We start from the raw sequence: 23,492 nt of genomic DNA, 5'->3' as shown, positions 1-23,492 counted from the left end.
ACCTATGAAATTTTTAATTATCCACCAAAACAAGCCCACCCCCAAAAAGTGAACGTTCCCAAGTCTGTTTCTGCAAACTTTTTCAAATGACATCTCTCGACTTTTACAGCCTCTTGGGACCATTTTTCAATAGCATTTTCCCCTGCGTTACCCTGGGTTGGAAGCCCTTGAATCTAGAGGATTTATTCTCGGTCATTCTTACACAACCCCACAATTTGTTGAACCACACAACCTCCTCTATTTAAATAAATTGTAGGGGTACTTTCTTGAGAGCTTCGTCCTGGCGGAGAATTTCCCTTGAATTGGGCAGTGCACTATTACCAGCTAGAGATGTCTTGGCCAAAAGTTGTATTGTTCGGCGATTCTATAACTCAGGTAGCCTAAATTCAATCATTATGCCACTTCATGTACTGCAACTGAATCCTTCTCTTCAGGATTAGCAAAGGAGTAAATGCCGAATATTGGCTCAGATTTTGAAACTTCCCTGAATCTGCAGGCTAATATTAATAATGTCCCGCGTCTACATGTATATGCTTGGTCTGCCGCAGGGTGACCAGTGCAGTTGTACAAGGGGGACGTGAATGGGGGGGGGGACATGTTGGGAGTCCTTCCCCTCCAGATTCCTCCACCCATTTAAAATTTGGTAGTTCACGCCACAGTTTATTTACTTGCAGCCCCCTGTAAAAAAATGTGCACACCCCCTTAAAAATGTGTACAGCATTGAAGATATATTGTTCTTGTAGTTAATTTATAGGCCTAGCTACCCCAATGAGAAATTTCACCCTCTCTCTGTTAGTTTTAGGTCACCGTGAATATGCTTATCAATGACTGAGGCACCTTGTTCCGGGAGAGGTGGAACAAGGAGCCTAGGCTGTAGTAATGATAGAGAGCAAAGATGGTGGTGTTCATCAGCATCAGACATCATGGAGGTCATCTTCGCCGCATTCATGGGGCTGATCAACAGTCATGACAGTTACTCTGTTATTCCTGAGCAGGTTCATCGTTCATTATTATCTGATCTCTTTTTTATCTGGGAGACAGTTTTCGTTCAGTGAAGGAGGATGGGGCGCTGCTGTAGCAGATGCATTACAAAGGTGAGAGACTTGTTCAACTAACGTTAGACTTGTAATTTTCTCCGTCAGTGCACTGACGCTGCAATGTATTTTATTCTGTTAAGTGTGTTGTATCATGGTGGAAGGATAAAATCTTTATCTTATCCTGGTTGTATCAACATTTTTTATTTTACGGGACAGCTTGGTTGATTTTTACACTTTGTCTGGTTTTCATTTGTGAACATTCGCTTGTTTGTTTGTCACCCGTTCCACTCCTGGAATCAAGGGGAGGAGCCGTTTGATTATCCCCTCATAGTTCTTTTTATCAAACACAAAAATGCTACTCCTGACTTTGTCGTTACTAAGTACAAGCACCAATACATAACTTACATTTGATGTCCCTTAAAAGTGGACGAGTTTTGGGGCTCGCTCCATGATGCTGTTGATCAGTAATATCAACTTTGAAACTCTCTGCTATAGGCCCGAAGCTGGATCTAGAGAGGGTGCTATTTTCTCAGCAACGGAGGCTCCTTCAGTCGGAACTTCGTTGGTCCATGAATGACTAGGAAATGCATGCGTCACGGTCAGATCGCTACCAACAAAGTTAACACTCCTGACCAACGTACTCTTTTCACCTGATGAGGGGGTGCTTCTGCTCGAGGCAGATAGTTAGTTTGGCCAAACTGCAGTACCATTGTTGGGACTGTCCCAACAGTAGTTTGGATGGATGCCTCAGTAGTGGTGTAACAATATCATGTCTAATATTGTTCAGCTCAGCCCATGCCAGAAAAAAGAAAGACCAAAACAAACCTTGTACACCGGGAATTGGGATTACTTCCATCAGAACTTGCATCTGATCGTTACCACATGATTTTCATTTGCTTTCTCAGAAAGTGTGACGTTCTCAACCGTGGCTTTTCTGGCTACAACACCTACTGGGCCAGATTCATCCTTCGACAATGCTTCCCCGGGGAGATGCTGGCGGGAGTTGCCTTGGTTACCCTATTCTTTGGAGCCAACGATGCGAGCCTCAAGGAAGTAAACCGCATCCAGCATGTGACATTGGATGATTACAGAACAAACATGAAGGTAGAGTTCTCACTCTGTGGTAACTGAAGAGATGGGCCAGTGTGATGCTATAAAAAGATTGCACAAAGAAAATTCAGTATTCATTCAGTATATCCACCAAAGGCTGGAGAACTGAGAACTGTTGGGGTTAGTATTCTTGAAATTTTGCACCAGACAGTGAAGCCAAGTGGTTTCAGTATGGAGCACATCATAAGTGTGTGAAAAGATGGACCACTCCATACTTTTAAGGGGATAGGTACATCATTTTTATTAATGTAATATTATAATTGGATTTGTTTTACTCGTATTACAGTTACAATGTTAAAGTGAAAACGCTACTGCGTCACGCGAGTCACGCATTTGTGTCACACGAGTCACATTTTCTTCAGGCTATTTCTCACAACAAGAGAGACTTGGCACAATGTCACCCATGCATGGATTAGGTCAGAGTATTAAGTTTTAAGCTCAGTAAAAATTTACTTTAGCACACTTGTAGATTCATTGGAAATGCTTTTAGAATCAAGGGATATGAAAAATGCCCTTTTCTATCCTATCACGCGAGTCACGTCAAAGAAACTGTGATAAAGAAAACAATAAACATTTTAAAGTGATCAAATAAAAACTAAGAGATACATTCAAAATGCTTTGTGTTCATTATATGGTAATTTGAGTTGAATAAGTGCCATGTTAGCAACAGTAATGCATTAAAACTCAACATTTTATTCAAATGTCACGCGAGTCACCATGTATGGGTAACTTTTACCACCTGTCATGACTTGTAGAGTAGTGTAGGTCATTTACTCTTTAAAAATAACACACACCTCTGTATTCAGCCTTGTAAGATGTATAATTTGGAATCCACATGCAGGGATATAGCTGTTCATTTTAACGGAACCCACGTAACAATGGACACCGTCACAAATTGTGGAATGACCCCACTACGAGTATACTCATAGAAAATGAAAGGCTTTTGTAATGTAAATTGATACACGTACACTAGCATCACCGAAGAACACAACAAGATACACCGTTGGCTGAGGAGATGTATCCATACAATGCTCATATTCAAATAGACACCTGAAAAGTGCCTATTAAATATGTGCGCGCATACATACAATGCTTGACAAATGGGAATGCCTCGTGAAATCGTGCACGGCAGTCAACGTGTTAACACACCTGTCATACTTAACCAAACCTTTTCCTTAACCGTACCAGGCTATCTTGCAGTACTTCATTGACGGAGGTCTTCAGGCCAACCAGGTAATACTAATTACACCCCCACCGCTGGGCGAAGAGAAATGGGCCGTGGCTTGCATGGAGAAATATGGTTAGGCTTTCATATCTTCAGCCCTGTCTTATAAGACAAAAGAAGTTGTTTACTGAACTTTGAAGCTCTAAACTTGATGCAATGATTCTCTTTTTCCGGGGGGGGGGGGCAAAGTGGGAAGATCTGATTTGATATCATTAAAATTCATCGTTTGCAAGAAAAGCTTAGATATTCAGCCACGCATGGAGTGCATAGGCTGGTAGAGGGTGATCACACAGACACACAGACACCCTTTTCTACCCACTTGAGGAAAAATTGTTGAAAACACACACAGGTAGGGGGTGAGGAAAGGGGTGGTCCGACTTACACAGAGTTTGTTTGCCAACTGAGACCCATTCTATTAAATTGAGTCAGGATTCAGCAGTGCCATTTTGGAGTTTTATGTGGTGTTGGAAAGAGGAAACTCGGCTCTATGTTTTGATGCATCACTCAGTTTGGCATCTTGATGAATTCATGGTCATTATGATGATGAAAATGTTGAGGATTCCTAATGCTTTACATTGTGCAAAATTCTTTACTCAAAAGTGGCTCAGCTAGGAGACTTGGGCTCACAAGTTTCACAGAGCTGGTCATAAGTGAGCTTGAAATTCGCTGTATGTGGTTTATTCCGTCTACAATTGTTTTGCTATTACTGTTCTATTTCGTTTGTGTGTCAAAAATTGTATGTCGTGACAGTGACCCGATTTGGAAACTCCAGCAGGCTACACAAAAACTGCATTTTCCGTCATTTCCAGTATCAAAGTGGGGCTGCCAGGGAACACGTGTCCGGAGTTGAGAAAACCGAGACACACCATCTAGAGCATAGTTTGTTCCACTTGACAGACTGAAGTGGTACACTGCATGTACATGTAGCTGTCTCCAACAAGGCTTGGTTTGATTGATTTGGCAGGAAGTCCAATAAACCGCTCCAATGCCAACACTGGCCTGTATGCCAAGGCATGCTGCTCCGTCGCTCAGGAGTTTGGGACAGGGCTCCTGGACCTCTGGACCTCGATGCAGGAGGACAAAGTGAGTTTATATGACCATCAGGGAGGGAGGAATCCAGGGAAGGAGGAATCCAGGGGAGGGGGTGTCAACAGGGACTATGCCCCCCAGGGACCATGCACCCCCTCATGTCCAACCCTTAATCACAGTGTAGCATGGTAATCAGAAAGCTAGTTGGGCTATCTTTGGCCGTTTCAAAATCAAGTGGCTGCGGCTAACGGTTACACAGGAATCCAAGGGAAGTGGCTGCAGTGCTAACTAGTTGATTCCATATGGGTGCATGTACATTGTTTGTAGCCACAGCTGAGTAGTCTAGACAGACTCGGTTAGTGTAACACTGATTTGGTATCCAGATGTCACACATTCAAATACCTCTGGAAGAAAAGTTTGTTGTTCACCAGAACCTTTTCCTTTTCAAGAGTTATCTTGTCATTTGTTTAATGGTTTGTTTGATCGATCAAATATTCCATGAACTTCCTCTCTTTGTGTGCAGCACTGGCTGAGGTTTTTCAACGATGGACTCCACCTCTCTCAAGATGGCTCCACGTTTGTGGCCGAGCGCCTAGTGAAGATAGTCAAGGAAAGGACTAAGTACCTGCCCACGATGCTTCCGGACTGGAAGGACATTGACGTTACCTGCCCAGAAAAGAGCCTCCTGTAGTGAAACATTTATGGGTGAACGTCTGGGGATGATTCCTTCAAAGCTGGTTGCCTGTTCCACAAAGTGACCACCTAGGTACTGGGATTTTTGTTTTCACGGAAGTACACTTTACAGCACGGCAGGCTTTTGCTCTGGTGAAGTGCATTCAGCAACCCGTCTTCATTACGTTTGGAAGACACCTTGATCATTTTTACAAGAGAATCCTAGAATGTGCTTTTGTAATAACAGAAATAACAGAGGAATTGTTTTCTTACTGTGCATTATTTGTTGTTCATTTCTCTGAGAGAAAAAATTGCAACTTTGTTATTCTACATGTATGTCTTTTTGATGATGACCTAGATTTTCGGGACAGGTTTTGTTCAAGACAGTTTTGGTTAAAGTTAGGATGATTTTAAATTGGAGGAAGTGTAAAGCTGGGAACGCTGTGAATACTTGGAGAGAGACTAGTATTTTTACCCACAAGGTTCTTCTGCTGATACTTCACCGAAGTTGACACTAGCGACTGTACACACTAAGCATCACTGCTAACCAGTGTTCTAGCTAGGACCATTTTAGTGCTGGGTAAATTTTTGGATTACAAAGCATAGTGAGCGCAGTTCTTAATGCTTTCTGATGCTTGAAATAGGATCGAATTGGTACATTTAAATTTTCAGTAATATTTCGGTTCATTTTTTGGAAAATCCGGGCTGGGTGGCACAGCCAATTTCAACCCTGAGTGCCGGGCAGAAATTTGCAGTACCGGGTGGTGCCACCCAGCGCCGCCCACTGCGGCTAGAACCCTGCTGCTAACTACTGACCACCCCGTTTTCTGTGTAGCTATGACAGTATACATTTGCTGATTGGACAAGATGGATCAACAAAAGAGGGAAAGTTGATCACATACATAAGTGAAACCAGCAAACACCTGCTAACACTGTTCACCACATAAGAAAGTGTCAGACTGGGGAATTGCTTTACATGCAGAAGATCAGCTGTAGAAAACATATCTTGCTTTTATTTTTGTAAAGCATTGATCAAACCCATAGGCTCACAAAATGTAATGAAACTGACAAAGGGTACATCGTGCCGTTTTGTTTTATTCCCAATGCTGTTTTCCTCATAGAGTTGGTATACACTATAGTTTTGTACTGTTAACAGGGAGAAAAAGCGTATAATCTAGTGCAACCAATACTAGAACTGTATGCATCTGATTCTGCATTCCTCAGTTGCTTATCTCATGTGGTTTTACACGCAGGGCTTATCTCAGCCCAAACTGGGATGTTTTCTTGAAATGACAATCAAAATGGAGGGCCGGCTTTCAACTGCTTAAAGCCAAACCCCCAAATGTAGCACTTCTATAGATCTTGATGCAGCTCGCATGAAATTATCATGTCAAGCACACATGTACATGTATGTGAGATCGGTAGTATAACAAATCTTTGAGTGAAGCACGTCAAAAGCAATATAAAAAAACTGATACTTCATGAACAGTGTGTAGATAATGGACAAACCGCTATCTGAGAAAAACAAGTGGTACATCAACATCTTCCAGCTGAGTTTTTTGGGAAAAAACCAGTGAATTTAGCTGTTGTAACCCATTATCTCCCATACTGCCCCCAACATCCCTGCCTGTACCCCCCCCACTGCCCAAACCAGCATGCCCTATTTGTTTTTAGATAGATTCATCAGGTAATAAACAGAGATGTGCTGGTTGACTGCACGTGAACACAACTGTACCCTATGGAATAACTTATCATTTGAAAGCTGCAACCTTTTTTTTTTCAATTCTAGCAATCTACAGGTAAATTGATGGTTGCATCTTCCCTCTTTGTTTTCAACTCGTTTTCTTCCTGTGTATAAAAAAAACCAGCACAACTTGCACTCATGTCGTGCAGAAATGTGATGCGACAGCTAACTGTTCAGACAACCCCCCTCATCTGCAACACTGCTCAAAGATTTGGGACATACAAATATACTGCGACCAGACCTGATGAAACAAAGAAACGTACTTGTTGATGCGCTAACAGATTAAGTCTTCCTGTACTTGTGAAAAAAAATAGGTTTTTGTCGTCCAAAACAAGTCTTGGCAATAAATTAGTAATTTCTTAGTTGTAAGACGGTAAAAGGAAAAAGTTTAAATTTTTTGGATGATGTTTCATGAAGCTGAAGCTTAACCTACATCAGCAGATTTTTGTCTGATCTGGTCACAATTTAATTAGACTGTAAACAATGTCACTACAACACGGTGAAGGCTTTGAGGCAGTGCCCAAGATGAGACGGGGTTGAGGATTACGTGGCTCATCTTGCACTGCCTGGAATGAGCTGCATCATTCATAACCCCTGTGTAGAAAAGAAAAGGCAAGATATTAGCAATCACCACTCCGTGTGCTAGGTCTCACATTAATGCATTAGCCCCGTTTGAAGCATGCTGGACACAACAGACTGATTGCGCCAGCTAAGTCACATGACCTAGAGTGGGTATCAAATATCAGCAAACATAGCATCCTCCCATAGCACTGTGTGTCACATTAGTGTCATTTTAATACCAAAAATATAGCCAACAGTCGGTAAAGCACTCAGACTTCTTATGTGCTGAGCACTGTACCAAAAATGCCATGTTTGTTGACGTTGATATCCACTATAGGGCACGTGACTTAGCCGGGGCAGTAGGAGTGCACTATTTGAAGTGGGTAGATTTTGAGCAAAAGACTTTACCCAAAGCAAGTAGCACGCTCCTATTGTGTTTGCCATACTTTACAAAAGCCGATGCAAGATCTTGAACTCTGATGTTACTTGAACTAAAAGTATCAAGACAGCAGTTCATACAGGGATAGTATCACAGCCACAGCAGAGGAATTATGAATCTTATGATACTGGGACTCACTAAAGACCATGAATACTGTGTCCTGTTTCAAACGGCCATGGTACCAGAAATGCTTTTGTAAATTTTGATGGAAATGCAAAAGCAAACACTGGCATAGCACCGTCATGAACATGTCCATTGTCAAGATAAGTAGAATTTTGCCAAAATCCAACTTCAATGGAATGACAATCCCTAGGCACAAACTACCTACTGTGCCATTTCAAATGATCCAGCTCTCAAAACCCGGAGAACGAGATAAGCAACACTTGTATCGTGGAGACAAACATAACTGCCATTTCACTGTGCATTGGCAAAGATCTTTCTACAACTGCTCCGGGGCATTATTACTCGTGAAGTCCAGAGTGCCAGAACATCACAGGATTTACTTACTCCACCATGTGTGCAAAGTCCCAGTTTGTTTCTGATGACACTGGGGGCTCTATCTTCACTCCTTCAGAAGTGATTACCGCATACTCGTACTACAAAAGACAAAAAACAAAGAATGAAAAGTCAAAGACGGCAGCTCAGCCGGAGTATCACAGAAAATCTAGACAAAGGTCAAATAATAAAAGAAAAACTGTGCATCCTGTCCCAAGTACTATGAAATAGGGACAAATTGTCATTGGACACACAAGAGACTATTCATATAGTAACAAAGGTTGATACACAAAGGAACTGACATATTAACTAGTCAGTGGACAAGCTTCTGTCCAATCCAATGCTTACCACAAGAAGCATTTTTAACGGGGAAGGGGCCCCCTTCACTAGAGTTATGACTTCATCAGGACTAAATTACCTCAGGAAATACAAGGAAAAAATATTGGGGGTAATATCACAAATGTCCAAAACAGTTGGTAACTTTACAGAATATTTTTGCAATTTAAAAATTTCAGGAGGCATAACCAAAATCTCCATTAGAGGGGGGCAAAGGGGGCTCCTTTTTTTCCAGCAGCTAAGAACTATACTCAAGATTTCCATTTTATCAGTCTTTTTCGGGGGCTCACTGCTAATGGGACCAAGAATTCTTAGAGAGTGATTACCTTGTTAAATGACCTTGCATCCCTATAGAACAACACCTTCATGCATCTGTCTAGCAGGGCTCTTGCTTCTGACTCCGACATGTCGCTATTCTTTTCATACGCATCTCTCATTAATGGCTAAGAAACAAAATGACCAAGAAGATATTGTCCAAAACGAAGCAACAGGGATTGAAAGATATGAGCTGGACTGTTCCCAATAGAACCCCAAAGCCAAAATAGGCCTTTCTAAGAAAATAAGACGTGCTTTAGGTATGGAAGGTGGAAGACATGTACATTTACATCTTTGAAATCCACTAGGTGTAGAATCTTAAACTATTACAACTATCCTGGGGCTCGATATCCCTTGGATTGTACATAGATAAGTACAGTCAAACCTTGTTACACTCTAATGTGATGCAGTCTATTTGCTTTATTTGAGTATAAACGCATCCAGATTGTTACAAAAAATGCTAATTATACAACATTCTGCTTATTGCAAGGAAAATTTGAGGTCCCAATTCTGTGTTCTCTATTGTTTCCCGTCCTAATAATACAATGTTCATCTTAAGACAAGGTAACTTCAGTCTGAAGGACCTCGTTAATGAGGTTCAACTGTAAACGGCATGAACCCTTAGTTTCACGCACAATAGAGGAATGAACGATTCAAAAGGATTCTAAGGAAGTACATGCATGACACATGACTTGCATGTAGGGTTACACTGGCCTAACTAGCAAAGTGGGTGGGTGGGGGGAAGTGATACACCTGTAAACTATTCGAGAGAGAAGTTGATATTGTAACAACTCATGCGATATAGAAGGAAGACAGGATTGCTCTTACCAATGCAATATAGGCACCAAATCCAGAGGCTACTGTGGGAGATTCGAAAGCTGTTCCAATCTTGTCGATATAGCCAAGGAATCTTGGTGATAAGAATACAAGATATATTTAACCACTTTCTGCCGGGGAGCCCGGTACTGGAGACATGGTGCCAAGTTTCATGGCCGTGGTGCCCAAAATCGGAATTCAGGAACTGGGCCTTGTTAAAAAGAGACCGAACTCGTAAGAAAAGACTGGGGCTTGCCAATCAAGGGTCATATGCTGTCAGCACAGAGTGCTGGCATGAGCGGAAGTACAATGTAATCTGTCATCGTTTCGAAACAGTACCACTGTTTGGGGCTGCCAGCGCCAGCGGATTATCAACAGGGACAAAAGCCCTCCAGCAACATTGAGTGATACAATACCGCTGCACGCTCCTGCAATCTGGATGCCATAGTAAAGACAACACTGCCATCCAGCAGTGCACTGGGCCAATTTTCGGAACAAAATAAATTATGCAACACCGCACAATGGGGCTCTTTACTGGGCAGCATGCGTGGCTGCAATAATCGGGCGTAAATGGAGGTTGCCTGTCAGATCAGACGAGCCACCAGACAGTCATTTGTGTGGGTGTACACGTCCAGTAAATGAAATTATAATTTGTTGAAGAATTTTGAAAACGGCAGATCATGAAATATCACCCAAGAGCGCATCCTACAAGCCCAAACTCCAGCTGGCATGGCAAGAATTGGTTGAAACAGAATTTAAATACAATAGATATGAAACAAAATACTAAGAGATATTTCTATTCTAAATAAAACAACGTCTTTTATATCTGTACATATAGGAGATGAATAAACCCAAACTGGTTTGCATCTTGCTCAGCAATATACAATTTATACGCGAGACTAAATATCTGTATTTGGAGAATACTGCAAAAAAGCTTACGACAAGCATAACTCTAAAATGCCATAACGTAAGCAGGATTAATGGACCCAAATCACAAACTGCTCCAGACAGGTGGCTCCTGTTACCCTTGAACACATATGACCTTAAACCCAGGGCTGCTGGCACAGTCTTTCCTGACCAGCCGCTTCAATGATCTTTGGACGCACGTGCATTTTGCCTAAATGGAAAAAGAGAAAAAACTGAAGTACATGTACTCACGGTTCTCCCTTGTGTACGCCGCCCACAACAAAGACATTCCAGAGAGGGTTGAACCTAGAGCGTCTGTTGTACATGACTCGGGTCAGCCAGGAAAAGATTGACTTGGGTGTGTACTCGTGGCCATCAGCAAGGCACTCGTCGTCGATACTGTCATCACAAACACACAAAAGAAATCTAAGTGACTTCTCCCAGGTCACAGTATGTAACCAGTAGCTGGATTTGAACCTGTGGGGTTCGAGAACGCTTGAGGAAATAATGTGGATTGAGAAACAACTAATAAAACCCCTACCCTCATTAGCATTAATGCTGGAAACTTCCCCAAATCCTCCAAAACCCTTCATCCTGTAGGAAAGCAGTGCTAAATTTACTTTCAGCAGTGAAAGATGGGGTGCTTTCAAAAAGTAAAGCAAAGTGCTAGAGGCTTGGCTCAGCCTTCTTCAATCTCACAAAATATTGTCACCGGATTCCTGTACAACTGAGTGCCTGAGGGTCAAGGGTTAACCCTAACTCCAGAGGCCTTTTTGCTAGGATGCAACCTCAGTCCTGCGAAATCCTCCAACAGCCTCCGTGTAAGACTGCCGATGCATGACTGAGCATGAACAATACAGGTTCCAGCCGAAGACCTTGACAGAAGTTTGTGCAAAGTTCAAAACAATCTTCTGAAATCCTCCACCTACCGGTGCATGTGTATGCAAGAAGGGTTTCAAAGGATTTTGGAGGATATGGGAAGGTTGGGGTTAATGTTAAGTGTCCCTTCCAGTACTTATCACTGAGGGGGAAACTCCAAACTCACATCCTCTGCTCTAGCACTTCTTGCAGAAACTGGAAGTCAGCATAGTCCCCGGCCCCAGCGATGGCTGTGTTGCTGTTGACATTCATGATGCGAGATATATTACGGTACCTCGCCATGGAGCCGTACGAGCCCAGCATGTCTGCAGCCAGCAAGACTCCACCGTTGAACTTGATACCAAGGACAGATGTTCCAGTTACCATGGGGCTTCTGAAATGGAGGAACAACTATTTTCTAAGTTAATGTTTCAATATTTTTCCTGCTAAATTTGACTCTTGTGGACTTGCTATCACTTTCTGATGGCTGATTTACCATTGTGGGGAAAAAATTAGTGATGTCAGTAAACACAAATCTTCCTGAAGCCACACATGGTGTAACTTGTAACGAATAACCAGCACAAAAACTTTAGTTTAGGTTCATCCATGATTCTTGGTCCTGTGCCCTACACCCTACATGGGTACATGGAACAAACTGTGGAAAAACTGACATGTATGGAAAGCCCCATTTTCTACAAAAACCGTCAATTTGAGCCTCAGGTTTCCTCGTAGCTTCACATACTAAAGCACACACTTTATGCACAAAACTGCAATTTGCAGGTATCCACATATATGTACATGTAGTTCACCTTGTTGAAGAAACAAGTTTCATCTTCACATGTTCTTTATGTCCGTATCTTTCCGTCTGGGGGGTTAAGGAATTTCAGAACAAACCACGGATGGCACAATCAATAATGTTAAAGTTTTTCACGGTTGTACATGTAGACGTAATTCATCCGTTCTTGAGTTGCAAAGCACACACACATACACCCACATCCGAGCTGTCTGCACACACTGTGCATGTGCGATTTCCAGTGAAGGTTCGTTGCATGCCTGCCACACAGAGGCCGTGACTGGTACCCGGCTATAACCCACCAGCCGAAATCAAAATTGCAGTTCCATTTGTTGTCGGGTCGGGGGGCTTCCCAAGTTTTGGAAGAGCCCATTGGTACATGTATTATCATAAAGCTCAGTCCATGTATTAGATATGTCTTGACATGGAACAGCCGTCGAGAAGATTAGGGTTCAAGTGACGTAATGTTCAACAACCTTTTAAACAACCATTTCAAAGATGGCGACTGTGAGAGCGAGGCCGTTAGATTGAATGGGTAAAGGCAAAAAGAGTGGAAAATACCTGAATAACGTGAGTGAAATCATTCAATAAATGTTTTTTAGAAAGCGGAGAGGTCAAGGATCATTTCGGTGTGCGAAAGAAATTGCGCCCACGATAAGTGGGTGCGCCGAAAGTTTTCAGTACGGCTACACGAAATTGCGTATACGGATGTGTGGCTAAGGATGGAGCGGGAGTGAGAGTCCGTGTCACACTAGTAGTGGGGCTATAATGCAGTTGTTTCGAGTCAACTCGGACCCAAACCAACTCGGACCCATGCCAACTCGGACCCATGCCAACTTGGACCCAAGACCAACTCGGACCCATGCCAACTCGGACCCAATACTAACTCGGACCTACAACCAACTCGGACCCACCCCGAGTCAACTCGGACCCAACCCCAGGAGCGTGATTAAGTTGTTGAAAATTGATTTTGTCCACTTTTACATTTTAGCATTTGGTAAATGACACTTTTGCGCTGCATGCAGCCAAGATGTAACATCCTCTTGAATAAACGGAATGCAGGGAAACAGTGGCACAGGCTTCCCAGAATTTCTCAGTTTTCGAGTTTGAACAGGCATGGTGGTTGAAAACCGTACAGGACTAGATTTGATATCAGTGATGTCTTGAAACAAGTGATAAAGTAACCAACAAGCGTTGTATTTTTGTGGAGGCACTAGGGGTGTGCATTTGCGGGTATTTTTAGAACCGGGTACCCGTTTTTCGTTAACATCGGGTACCCGGGTACCCGGAAAAGAGATCGCCTGATAATGGCATTGCGCACAACCCGGTGGATCACATGCCCGAAACACGGTTCTTTTTGGTACCTAGGAAGCAAGCAGAACATTGTTCTAAACGTTTGAGTTAATCTCTCCTACCTTTTTATCACACGGAATTGTTATCTTCAGTTTTCAAATTTTGTGTGGATGTATGAAACAGAAAAACAAATCTTCACGGGAAACGTCAGAAAAAAGAACAGAGCTGCAAACCACGTACATGATATACGCACCTGCAAACGCTCAAAGGAAATGTCCCGGATGCTGCATGACCACGGACACGCGGAACGCATGTGGCGTGAACGAATGGTGAGCGCTGGTCGTGTCACGTGCGGACCAGATCAGTGCTCTGTACGTCACGGGTAAACAGGCTCAAAGTTTTATGTACAAAAATACCACCGTAACTCGAACAATGCCCACACCATTACATCCACTTATTTTGAAGTTTCTGATTCAAAAACCGCCACCAAAATGCTTCAAACGGCGTTGAAAGAATCGGAGTCTATATAGGGTCAGGAGTCATCGCAAGTTCATTTCTTTTCTGACGAGGACCAGTACGTTGCATAAATCAACGTAGCTGCAACTGTGTAATCCTGGCTTTCAAGACGCTGAAACTAACCTGATTGCAACGCGGGCCCAATTGTAGTCCCCTTCAGGCAGTCCAATCGCTGACACTGCAGCAGCCATGTGACCGTAAAAAGAAAGGTCATGTGACCACACGTAAGCAAGCCCAAGTGAAAAAAATAGCAGCGCTCCATGTTGTTAAATGACTAAGCGATACGAAAGTTTTTCCAAACGAAGGTACGTACCACGATGAAGTGGTTTAGTTTTATAAATACTTTTTCAGGATAACTCCATTCCCCTGAGGTTCAAATTGTCGAGATTTTAATGCATAAGTACTTCGACAAGGAAAATTTGATTGGCCGACTGTATTATGACTTGCACCTGTCAACATTTCCTTTTTTTTCGAATGAAAAAATACTTGGATTTGAAATGCTTTAGTACATACAGAAAAAATCATTCCTGCTTTTTTGGTCAATTCCTCATCCACAGTTCCGGTGAATTACTGAGGAAATTCAAGTTGCTTTAATCTAAAATAATTTTGAAACGGAATATTTCTTGGTATAAAACTTAACTAAACTGGTTCTCTGACTCTTTGGGTTTTTAGCGCACATTTAGTGCTTTGATTATAAAAAGAGGCCGATCAACCGCACAATCTGTGCGTGATCGCTACTTACCGCACGCCATGTGGAGTCCAAGTACCGCAGGAATATTACACAATCCGCTCTCGCTTCGTCGTCAATCCCGACATAAAGTAATTTTCATTCAGATTGTTTTATTTGACAAAAATACTCTTAATTCAAACAGTAAGCACTACTTATTCTGCACAAAAGTCATTTAGGCCGACAGGGTTTGATAGTTACAAATACAGTCATGCAAGTGTACATCAACAGCGCTCCCCCCTCATAAGACAAAACTCCTTCGGTCTCTTGTTCATATAGGTTTGGTACAGTCAGTTTCCTAGTTCCGGATCGCGAAAATTATTCAGTAAGACTGCAGCTAAAAAATCCTCAAATTCGAGTGAAATATGGTCAGAAGTCAACTTTGTGTTTGGATATACTTTAATTTTTTTTTTCAAAATCTAAGCTTTTATATTTGGATTCACAGGATCGATCGACGAAAGTGATGATGACACCTTTCCTAGTTCTGGATCGGTTTAGGATCGAGACAAAAACGTCTTCACAAATAAAAAGTAACCACACGAAAAATCCATTTTCAGCCAAAACTATTGTAAAAAGTTGCTTTTCTAATAGAGAATCTTTTAATTTTGAGAAAATTAGATGAAAAATAAGAATTCTAATGAATTAAAAAGGTAGAAATTGCGTACGGTTTGACTCGACTTTTAAACTGTACAGTGAGCTATCAACGTTATCCTCCCCGCGCCGCACAGTTGACGAACCCATTACGTCACATACATTTCTGCTGCGCCCGTGTAGTTGAGTTCGTAACGACTTTGCGTGGTAACGCCGCGCGATCCGAGAGTGGGGGAAAAGCTTGCAGTTTTCGCTAAATTAACAAAAACAGAAACTCTAAAAAAGTCATTTTAATTAAGTGGACATTAGATGCAAAGGTTTATATGACTATTCAATTTAAAGAAATATTTAAAATCACACGTTGCGAGTGACCTATCGCCGGTGAATTTTAGTGGTTTTTCACTCTTGTGAACTAGGAAATTCAGGAACTAGGAAAACGACTTGCGGTACAATGGGCGGAGTGGGTAACAAAATTAGCTGTCGATCTCTGAATTCAAGTTTCATGTATGACCGCGGGACCGGGTTTTCATCGGCACGGTGGTTTTCCATGAAGTCTGTCCTTCAGTAAGAAATTTCACAGACATTTTATGCATGAATGTTTGTTCCTAATTTATTTACTTTTTTACGGGTACCCGGCCCGGAAAAATGGAACCGGGTTTTGAAATCGATGGGCGGGTACCCGGGTACCGGGCACAGGCCTAGGAGGCACATTTCCTTTGATGTCTTATTTGCCGCTTGTAATCTGGAATCTTAATCGGTTAGCTTCCGAGGTATCGGCATGATTGACCACAAAGACTGATTTTGTTACCTTCCATTCTTGAAACCCTATAATTAGGGAGTGGGAGCTTGGGACAAAAAAAGGGAGCAGCTTTTGGAGAGTGATTGACAGTACCAAATCATTGACGCCCTTTCTCCGTATTTCTTTTGGCACTCCAGATCAACAGAAGAAATCAAATGAACTTTCACCAAACAGCCCCCAAAGTCTTTGTTGCAATAAAAAGCCACAGATTGGCCTTTTGATGTACATAAGAGATGTTGCATGCGTACAACACATACTGCAGATATACATCAATATCACGACCATTGACCTTTCATAGTGTCTCATGGTGCTATCCCCCACCTCACTTTTCAATTTTTTTTGGCCTGGCAAGTCTTACACCTCCACCTTGCCCCATTCCCCCCCCCCCCGAATACCTATTTCCTTTTGTCTTAAACTTGGAGATGGTTTTGAAGCGTTGTCTGCTCGCGAGCACATTACTAAGATGATCCTACTTTTTTTTACAATAAGACATGCCATAAGTTACCACGAGGGATCATAGAATTATTTATATAAAACCTGAATTTGGGAGTTTCCGGTTCAGAGTATTTCTTTCACAAAAAGCCCCACATTGCGGGGCCTATTTTCGATAGAGGCGGGCGGCTACATTTAGAGCTGAGCGCATAGTTTTACTACTAGTAGGGGGGTATCTTTGGGAAAAGGCGGATAAAAAAATTCATAAAATTTAAACAAAAAGTGATCGATCTGGCCATAATTTGAATTTCCAGCAAAAAAAATAATCTTGAATTTCCCAGCGAAAAAAATGAAGGCCAACCTCTTTGCGAGGTTCAAGAGTCGGCGCTAATTCGGTCTACGGGCACGTATTTGGTGTAGTGCAACCATGGCATAAGACTCAGTGGCAGTGGGTCCGACTCCAAGTTGACTCGAGGTGGGTCCGAGTTGGCGTGGGTCCGAATTGGTTGTGGGTCCGAGATGGTCGTGGGTCCGAGTTAGTATTGGGTCCGAGTTGGCGTGGGTCTGAATTGGTCCTGGGTCCGAGTTGGCATGGGTCACAGTTGGTTTCGGTCCGAGTTGACCTGATCCCAATAGGCAATAGTACAGTGCCCTTCTTTACAAAATAATTACTAGGTCCTAGGCCTATCTACAAGAATACAAACAAATCTTTGTGATCATCTTACAGTGTATGTTTGGCCGGTTCGCAGGACGATAACGATCTATTCCCAGGAAGGCTGTAAAAAGCTCCAGGACGGGGCCCATTTTGCCAAATATTTTCTGTGATGTGAGACGCCATGATGATTTTGAGAAATGGTAGAGGCATGGCGGTATCACAACTGGAAAAGGTGCACATATGATAATTTATAATGGCTGATCATATGGCGTCACAGTGAAATATGAATAATGCAGTTTCTTCGGGGCACTTTTGCACTTTTGCGCATGCGCATAAATGGCATGTAGACGCAAAGCTTGATGGGCTGCCCGGCCCTGGCCCATTGAGAGCGTACAGGGCACAAATTTCACACCTTTTTCACTCCCGGTTTCTGAAAACACTCCGACTGTCTGAGGTATTTATTAATCCTAGTTCCCTACTGGAAATAGGCCATTTTTAATCAAAACAGGAGAAGCTTGACATGTACATGTACTGCGCATGCGGCCCGTCGTGAGGTGAGGGGGGGGGCTAGTGGGAAGCTGGCCCCCAGTGGTAACAAGCATGACGGTGCCCAAAATGCGATCGTTTGAATACCCTTTTTATTCAACTATTTATCAATAAAAAGTGAAATGCAATAGGAGAGTAGTTTTGACCCTCAATGCCTCCCCAAGGCGGGATAATGGCCTCCCCGACTCCCAAACAAAAGTATACAGAACGTGATTTTTATTTAAACTACACCATGTATGTTCATTTCTGAGCGAGATTACATTTATCACCTGCCAGTAATCTGCCTGAGTTTTTCCCAGTTGCCCTTGAAAATAAAAGGAGCCCACACTAGGTATCACAATATACATATAATGGGTACTTGAATATATGTGTTACGGAATGTTTGGACTTGGTAGGTTTGTGTGTATTCATGGGTGGCTGTGCTGGATATCGATATTCGGGGCTGAGTGCGCTCGGTTGGCCAGCGGGGGGGGGTCAACCCATTTTGTGCTTCCACCCTCACACCCCCACATCACTATAATGCATTATAAGACATTCTATGCACTTGTATTGATTGATGACAGGTCATTTCTTTGAGTGTAATAAGCTTGCCTTTGGCTCATTTATTGTCATGCATACAACAATGTGTCACTTTGTATTAGGAGCCTAATTCAGACTGCCCGCCCGAATGTTATAGGTGGCCCACAGGGCCCAGACCATTGTCTGGCTTTTGACCTTGAACCTGCGTGCCTCCCTCATCTTGCCCTGGATCCAAGTCCCAGCCCATGCAGCACAACCTCCGGACCCCCCTACCCGTGGTCCATCCAGTGACACATCACCACATCATTCCCCTCCCCACAAATAGGCGGCCTCCACATACAAATAGGTAGGCTAAATCAAATGTCCACAGGATGGGTCAAATATACACAAGGCAAAAGCAAACTTCCACTGTGGAAATCAAATGTTACATGGTGATTTCAAATGAGCGGGTGTTTGAAATGGTGATCTGAGATGGAACTTTCTCCCGAAAATCTTGGTAAATATTTAAAAAAAAAACCAATTGTTACTGAGGCCTATTTCTTATCTTTACACCAGTCTATGAAATCGTTTCCAAATAAGGTAATTACTGTCCATTTAAAAAATTATTCCGAACTTCTTTTTAAATACGATTTTATTTAGCCTTAACACTTCAACATACATGTAGTTCTCGCCACGGTTATAGCATCGTCAAGTCACTGCTCTCGTCAGCTTCGGGAATCTTCTGGTACGGCATATTGTGCTTAAAACTTCCAGAGTCTTCAACACGATAGCTACCTAACATTTTCTCGGGATATCTGAATCACCAGTTCTGCACTTGATGTATCTATCAGCGAAGTTACGCACCAGGGGTCACTTAGTTACATAACAATTTTCTTTATGATTTCCCTCTTGGCGTTTGTATCGTCCATTGTGATATTGACGTGGCTAGGCGGACATTTGGTTGGCCTATTGACATTTGAAATACCCAATTTAACATTTAGCCAAAAACATAAGAAACAAGCTTCGAGTTCCATATATGGCTATCATTGATTTGCCCTTGCAGTGATGTATTAGTCATTACAAAATGATTGCATGTCCTAAAAGTCAATGTTAGAAAGAAAATTATTGAAGAATTAAAAAAAATAAAAACTAAGATTTTTTTCTGACCTAAAGTATGATGACTGTCATAACAGTTCATTTGTGCTGAGTTGGCATTAAATAAATAACACTGTACGAATTAAGGTAGTAAAAATGTGTACATAGCCTATGAGAATATACCTATTACTGCAATTCACTGTTATAGAAATAGAAACAGAGAAAATATAGACTTTCATGTGGTAAAAATATCATTTTCACACTCGCATAATGATGCCATATGTTAACTTATGTTTCATGTAAATGCATCAACTTTTAAAACACACCCATTAATACAGGTATAAGGCAAACATATTTCAATTCAAACGTGTTACTAGATGAAATTAAAAATTTAAAAGCCGGAAAGTTTTACTTTTAAAGCTCATGGATGGGGATTCTGGATGTCAACAAGAATGTATTTCATAATCCTGGGAGTGATAAAAATACTTCGTTACTGAATTTGATGATTGTGCAACAAAGAACGACTTTCAGCGCAAACCAAACTGAACGATTTAAAAATCATCCAAATACTACTACAACATAATATGTAAAATAACACATAATGTTCAAGAGACACATTTTACATCTCATCACTCTCTGGGATGTCGGTAAATGACCCATTTATGACAGTCTGATGCTAAATGCCACAACTACTGTAGCCTTTGATCAAGGCGCCCGCGGCGAAATGGATAGTCGCTCAAGAGCGAGGAGCTGGGGGAGACTAGTTTAAGCCCCAAACAACGCAGGAAGAAAGACTACACGACGAACCGCACGCCCCGAACGCGCACAGTCCACGACACACACAGCTCGGCCACTTAGTGCAGCGCTTGCGTGCAGTTCGTCGTGTGGTCTTGACTATCCATTTCGCCGCGGGCGCCTTGATAAAAGGCTACAACTACTGTAAATGACGTCTCTGGGCAAGGCGGCGTGTGCAGGTGATGCAAAGTCAGATTGGCCTTTGGTACGGTAAAGTGGTGGCCGGGTTCGATCGGGGGGCCTCCAAGTATCGTGCAGGAGCGGCAGTTGCACTTTGGCCAGGAGCGGCTGGGATGGAATGCACCTGAAGAGGAAGTGGTGTACATGGTATCTCGACTTTGGTTCGGAAGGGATGTCTTTGAGGAAGGTGGCTTGTAGGATTGTTTCCTTTGTCCAAAGTAAGCCATCAGACGTCACTGGTTTACTCGTTACACTTCATGTTCTTGTGCTGTATCAGAATGTAAAATCATTAAAATTTTAAAATGTCCACTGAAAACAAAAACATTGAGAGGCTACGCCCCTTGCCTTCCTCGTAATTAAACAGTGTGCCACCTTGTAATCAATATGCAGTTTGTGAGGTGCACAATCTGCATTTTTTATACTGAGACGATGAGACAATTTGTCTGCCATTGTTCAGCCATCCACAGGGATAATACAGATTTATGCCACAGGAACTGCACTGGAACTTGGTGCTCTCCAATGAGAAATGATACATCCAGCCAACTCAAGCAAAAACAAGAAAAGAATTCGCGGCATATCAAAGCAACAAGGGCAAAAGATTACTACTGCAAGCACAAACCGACGAACACGAGCACAATGGACAACATTTCACAGTTACGAATAAATGAGGGACACTGGAGTTAGCATGTCTCACCTCTACTTCATCTGGTTAGTAGCAAATCCATTCAGGCAATCATACAGTCAATAAACTGCAGGCACAAAACGGTCCAGAGGGTATACCGCATTTAGCCCGACAGTCAAATGTTGAAATCATTCGACAATCTGAAGATCAGACAGTCGCACGTCAGACAGATCCAGTCAGTATCTGCATGCAAACACAAAGACTAAAACGAGAGTTAGTGACATGCCAAGACAAAACAATTTCGAAAAGAAAAGGCAAAGAAAGCACACACACTAATGAATAACAAAACGCAGACAACAAACAACAGGACAAACGTGATCTCGCAAAGGCAGGGTCGATCACCTCCTGAGGGTAGCAAGAGCTACCCCTGCTACCCAAAAAGCAAATTAAAGTAACCAACTTTAACATCTGGCAGTCGCACATCCAGTCAGCAAGGCAGTCGCACATCCAGTCATTATCTGTATGCAAACGCAAAGACTAAAACAAAAGTTAGTGACATGCCAAGACAAAACAATTTCGAAAATAAAAGGCAAAAAAAAACACACACACTAATGAATAACAAAACGCAGACAACAAATAACAGGACAAACGTGATCTCGCAAAGGCAGGGTCGATCACCTCCTGAGGGTAGCAAGAGCTACCCCTGCTACCCAACAAGCAAACAAAAATAACCAACTTTAATATCTGGCAGTCGCACATCCAGTCAGCAAGGCAGTCGCACATCCAGTCATTATCTGTATGCAAACACAAAGACTAAAACAAAAGTTAGTGACATGCCAAGACAAAACAATTTCGAAAATAAAAGGCAAAAAAAGCACACACACTAATGAATAACAAAACGCAGACAACAAATAACAGGACAAACGTGATCTCGCAAAGGCAGGGTCGATCACCTCCTGAGGGTAGCAAGAGCTACCCCTGCTACCCAAAAAGCAAACAAAAATAACCAACTTTAATATCTGGCAGTCGCACATCCAGTCAGCAAGGCAGTCGCACATCCAGTCATTATCTGTATGCAAACACAAAGACTAAAACAAAAGTTAGTGACATGCCAAGACAAAACAATTTCGAAAATAAAAGGCAAAAAAAGCACACACACTAATGAATAACAAAACGCAGACAACAAATAACAGGACAAACGTGATCTCGCAAAGGCAGGGTCGATCACCTCCTGAGGGTAGCAAGAGCTACCCCTGCTACCCAAAAAGCAAACAAAAATAACCAACTTTCACATCTGGCAGTCGCACATCCAGTCAGCAAGGCAGTCGCACATCCAGTCATTATCTGTATGCAAACACAAAGACTAAAACGAAAGTTAGTGACATACCGAGACAATAGAATTTCGAAAATAAAAGGCAAAAAAGCACACACACTAATGAATAACAAAACGCAGACAACAAATAACAGGACAAACGTGATCTCGCAAAGGCAGGGTCGATCACCTCCTGAGGGTAGCAAGAGCTACCCCTGCTACCCAAAAAAGCAAATTAAAATAACCAACTTTCAAATCTGGCAGTCGCACATCCAGTCAGCAAGGCAGTCGCACATCCAGTCATTATCTGTATGCAAACACAAAGACTAAAACAAAAGTTAGTGACATGCCAAGACAAAACAATTTCGAAAATAAAAGGCATACAAAGCACACACACTAATGAATAACAAAACGCAGACAACAAATAACAGGACAAACGTGATCTCGCAAAGGCAGGGTCGATCACCTCCTGAGGGTAGCAAGAGCTACCCCTGCTACCCAAAAAGCAAACAAAAATAACCAACTTTCAAATCTGGCAGTCGCACATCCAGTCAGCAAGGCAGTCGCACATCCAGTCATTATCTGTATGCAAACACAAAGACTAAAACAAAAGTTAGTGACATGAAAAGAAAAAAACAATTTCGGAAATAAAAGGCAAAAAAAGCACACACACTAATGAATAACAAAACGCAGACAACAAATAACAGGACAAACGTGATCTCGCAAAGGCAGGGTCGATCACCTCCTGAGGGTAGCAAGAGCTACCCCTGCTACCCAAAAAAGCAAATTAAAATGACCAACTTTAACATATGGCAGTCGCACATCCAGTCAGCAAGGCAGTCGCACATCCAGTCATTATCTGTATGCAAACACAAAGACTAAAACAAAAGTTAGTGACATGCCAAGACAAAACAATTTCGAAAATAAAAGGCAAAAAAAGCACACACACTAGAGAAAAACAAAACGCAGACAACAAATAACAGGACAAACGTGATCTCGCAAAGGCAGGGTCGATCACCTCCTGAGGGTAGCAAGAGCTACCCCTGCTACCCAAAAAGCAAACAAAAATAACCAACTTTAACATCTGGCAGTCGC

At 42.3% G+C, this 23,492-nt stretch overlaps 2 protein-coding genes and 1 long non-coding RNA gene across 4 annotated transcripts; 1 reads left to right on the top strand and 2 right to left on the bottom strand.

Annotated features, from left to right (window-relative positions):
- Nucleotides 1-43: 43 nt before the first annotated feature.
- Nucleotides 44-6,807, top strand: LOC110979310 (isoamyl acetate-hydrolyzing esterase 1 homolog). 2 transcript variants are annotated; one of them, XM_022235002.2, is made up of 6 exons: nt 44-375; nt 797-1,094; nt 1,943-2,141; nt 3,336-3,447; nt 4,337-4,455; nt 4,925-6,807. In XM_022235002.2, exons 2-6 carry the CDS (start codon nt 967-969, stop codon nt 5,090-5,092), a joined length of 726 nt encoding a protein of 241 aa, XP_022090694.2. In that variant the 5' UTR covers nt 44-375; nt 797-966; the 3' UTR covers nt 5,093-6,807. The 2 variants fall into 2 exon arrangements, with proteins under 2 accessions (XP_022090694.2, XP_022090695.2); XM_022235003.2 differs by having other exon boundaries at nt 45-375; nt 1,042-1,094.
- Nucleotides 6,148-17,584, bottom strand: psmb4 (proteasome 20S subunit beta 4). Its single transcript, XM_022235167.2, has 7 exons — nt 17,420-17,584; nt 11,731-11,937; nt 10,938-11,084; nt 9,792-9,873; nt 8,975-9,091; nt 8,325-8,413; nt 6,148-7,411 (listed from the first exon to the last, which is right to left on the bottom strand). The coding sequence occupies exons 1-7, from the start codon at nt 17,557-17,559 to the stop codon at nt 7,399-7,401; spliced, it is 795 nt and encodes a 264-aa protein (XP_022090859.2). The 5' UTR covers nt 17,560-17,584; the 3' UTR covers nt 6,148-7,398.
- Nucleotides 17,585-19,016: 1,432 nt separating this feature from the next.
- LOC147798372 (uncharacterized) lies at nt 19,017-21,357 on the bottom strand. Its single transcript, XR_015426185.1, has 2 exons — nt 21,158-21,357; nt 19,017-20,731 (listed from the first exon to the last, which is right to left on the bottom strand). It is a non-coding gene; the product is annotated as an uncharacterized LOC147798372 (long non-coding RNA).
- Between the last annotated feature and the right edge of the window lie 2,135 nt (nt 21,358-23,492).

Source organism: Acanthaster planci, linkage group LG08 (assembly GCF_054643075.1).
Source record: "Acanthaster planci isolate LZ-2023a linkage group LG08, COTS_SCS, whole genome shotgun sequence".
Classification (NCBI taxonomy): domain Eukaryota; kingdom Metazoa; phylum Echinodermata; class Asteroidea; order Valvatida; family Acanthasteridae; genus Acanthaster; species Acanthaster planci.
Note: the sequence above shows the minus strand (reverse complement) of the source record. Positions and strands in the feature narration are given on the sequence as shown.

Excerpts from the sequence above, each read along its gene's own strand:
- LOC110979310 (XM_022235002.2), top strand. The coding sequence starts at position 967 with ATGACAGTTACTCTGTTATTCCTGAGCAGGTTCATCGTTCATTATTAT. Across the intron at positions 1,095-1,942 it reads GTAGCAGATGCATTACAAAG|AAAGTGTGACGTTCTCAACC; the intron begins GTGAGAGACTTG and ends TTGCTTTCTCAG. Across the intron at positions 3,448-4,336 it reads GGCTTGCATGGAGAAATATG|GAAGTCCAATAAACCGCTCC; the intron begins GTTAGGCTTTCA and ends TTGATTTGGCAG.
- psmb4 (XM_022235167.2), bottom strand. The coding sequence starts at position 17,559 with ATGCCTCTACCATTTCTCAAAATCATCATGGCGTCTCACATCACAGAA. Across the intron at positions 11,085-11,730 it reads GAAGTGCTAGAGCAGAGGAT|TATCGACGACGAGTGCCTTG; the intron begins GTGAGTTTGGAG and ends TTGTGATGACAG. Across the intron at positions 8,414-8,974 it reads ATGCAAGGTCATTTAACAAG|TACGAGTATGCGGTAATCAC; the intron begins GTAATCACTCTC and ends TGTCTTTTGTAG.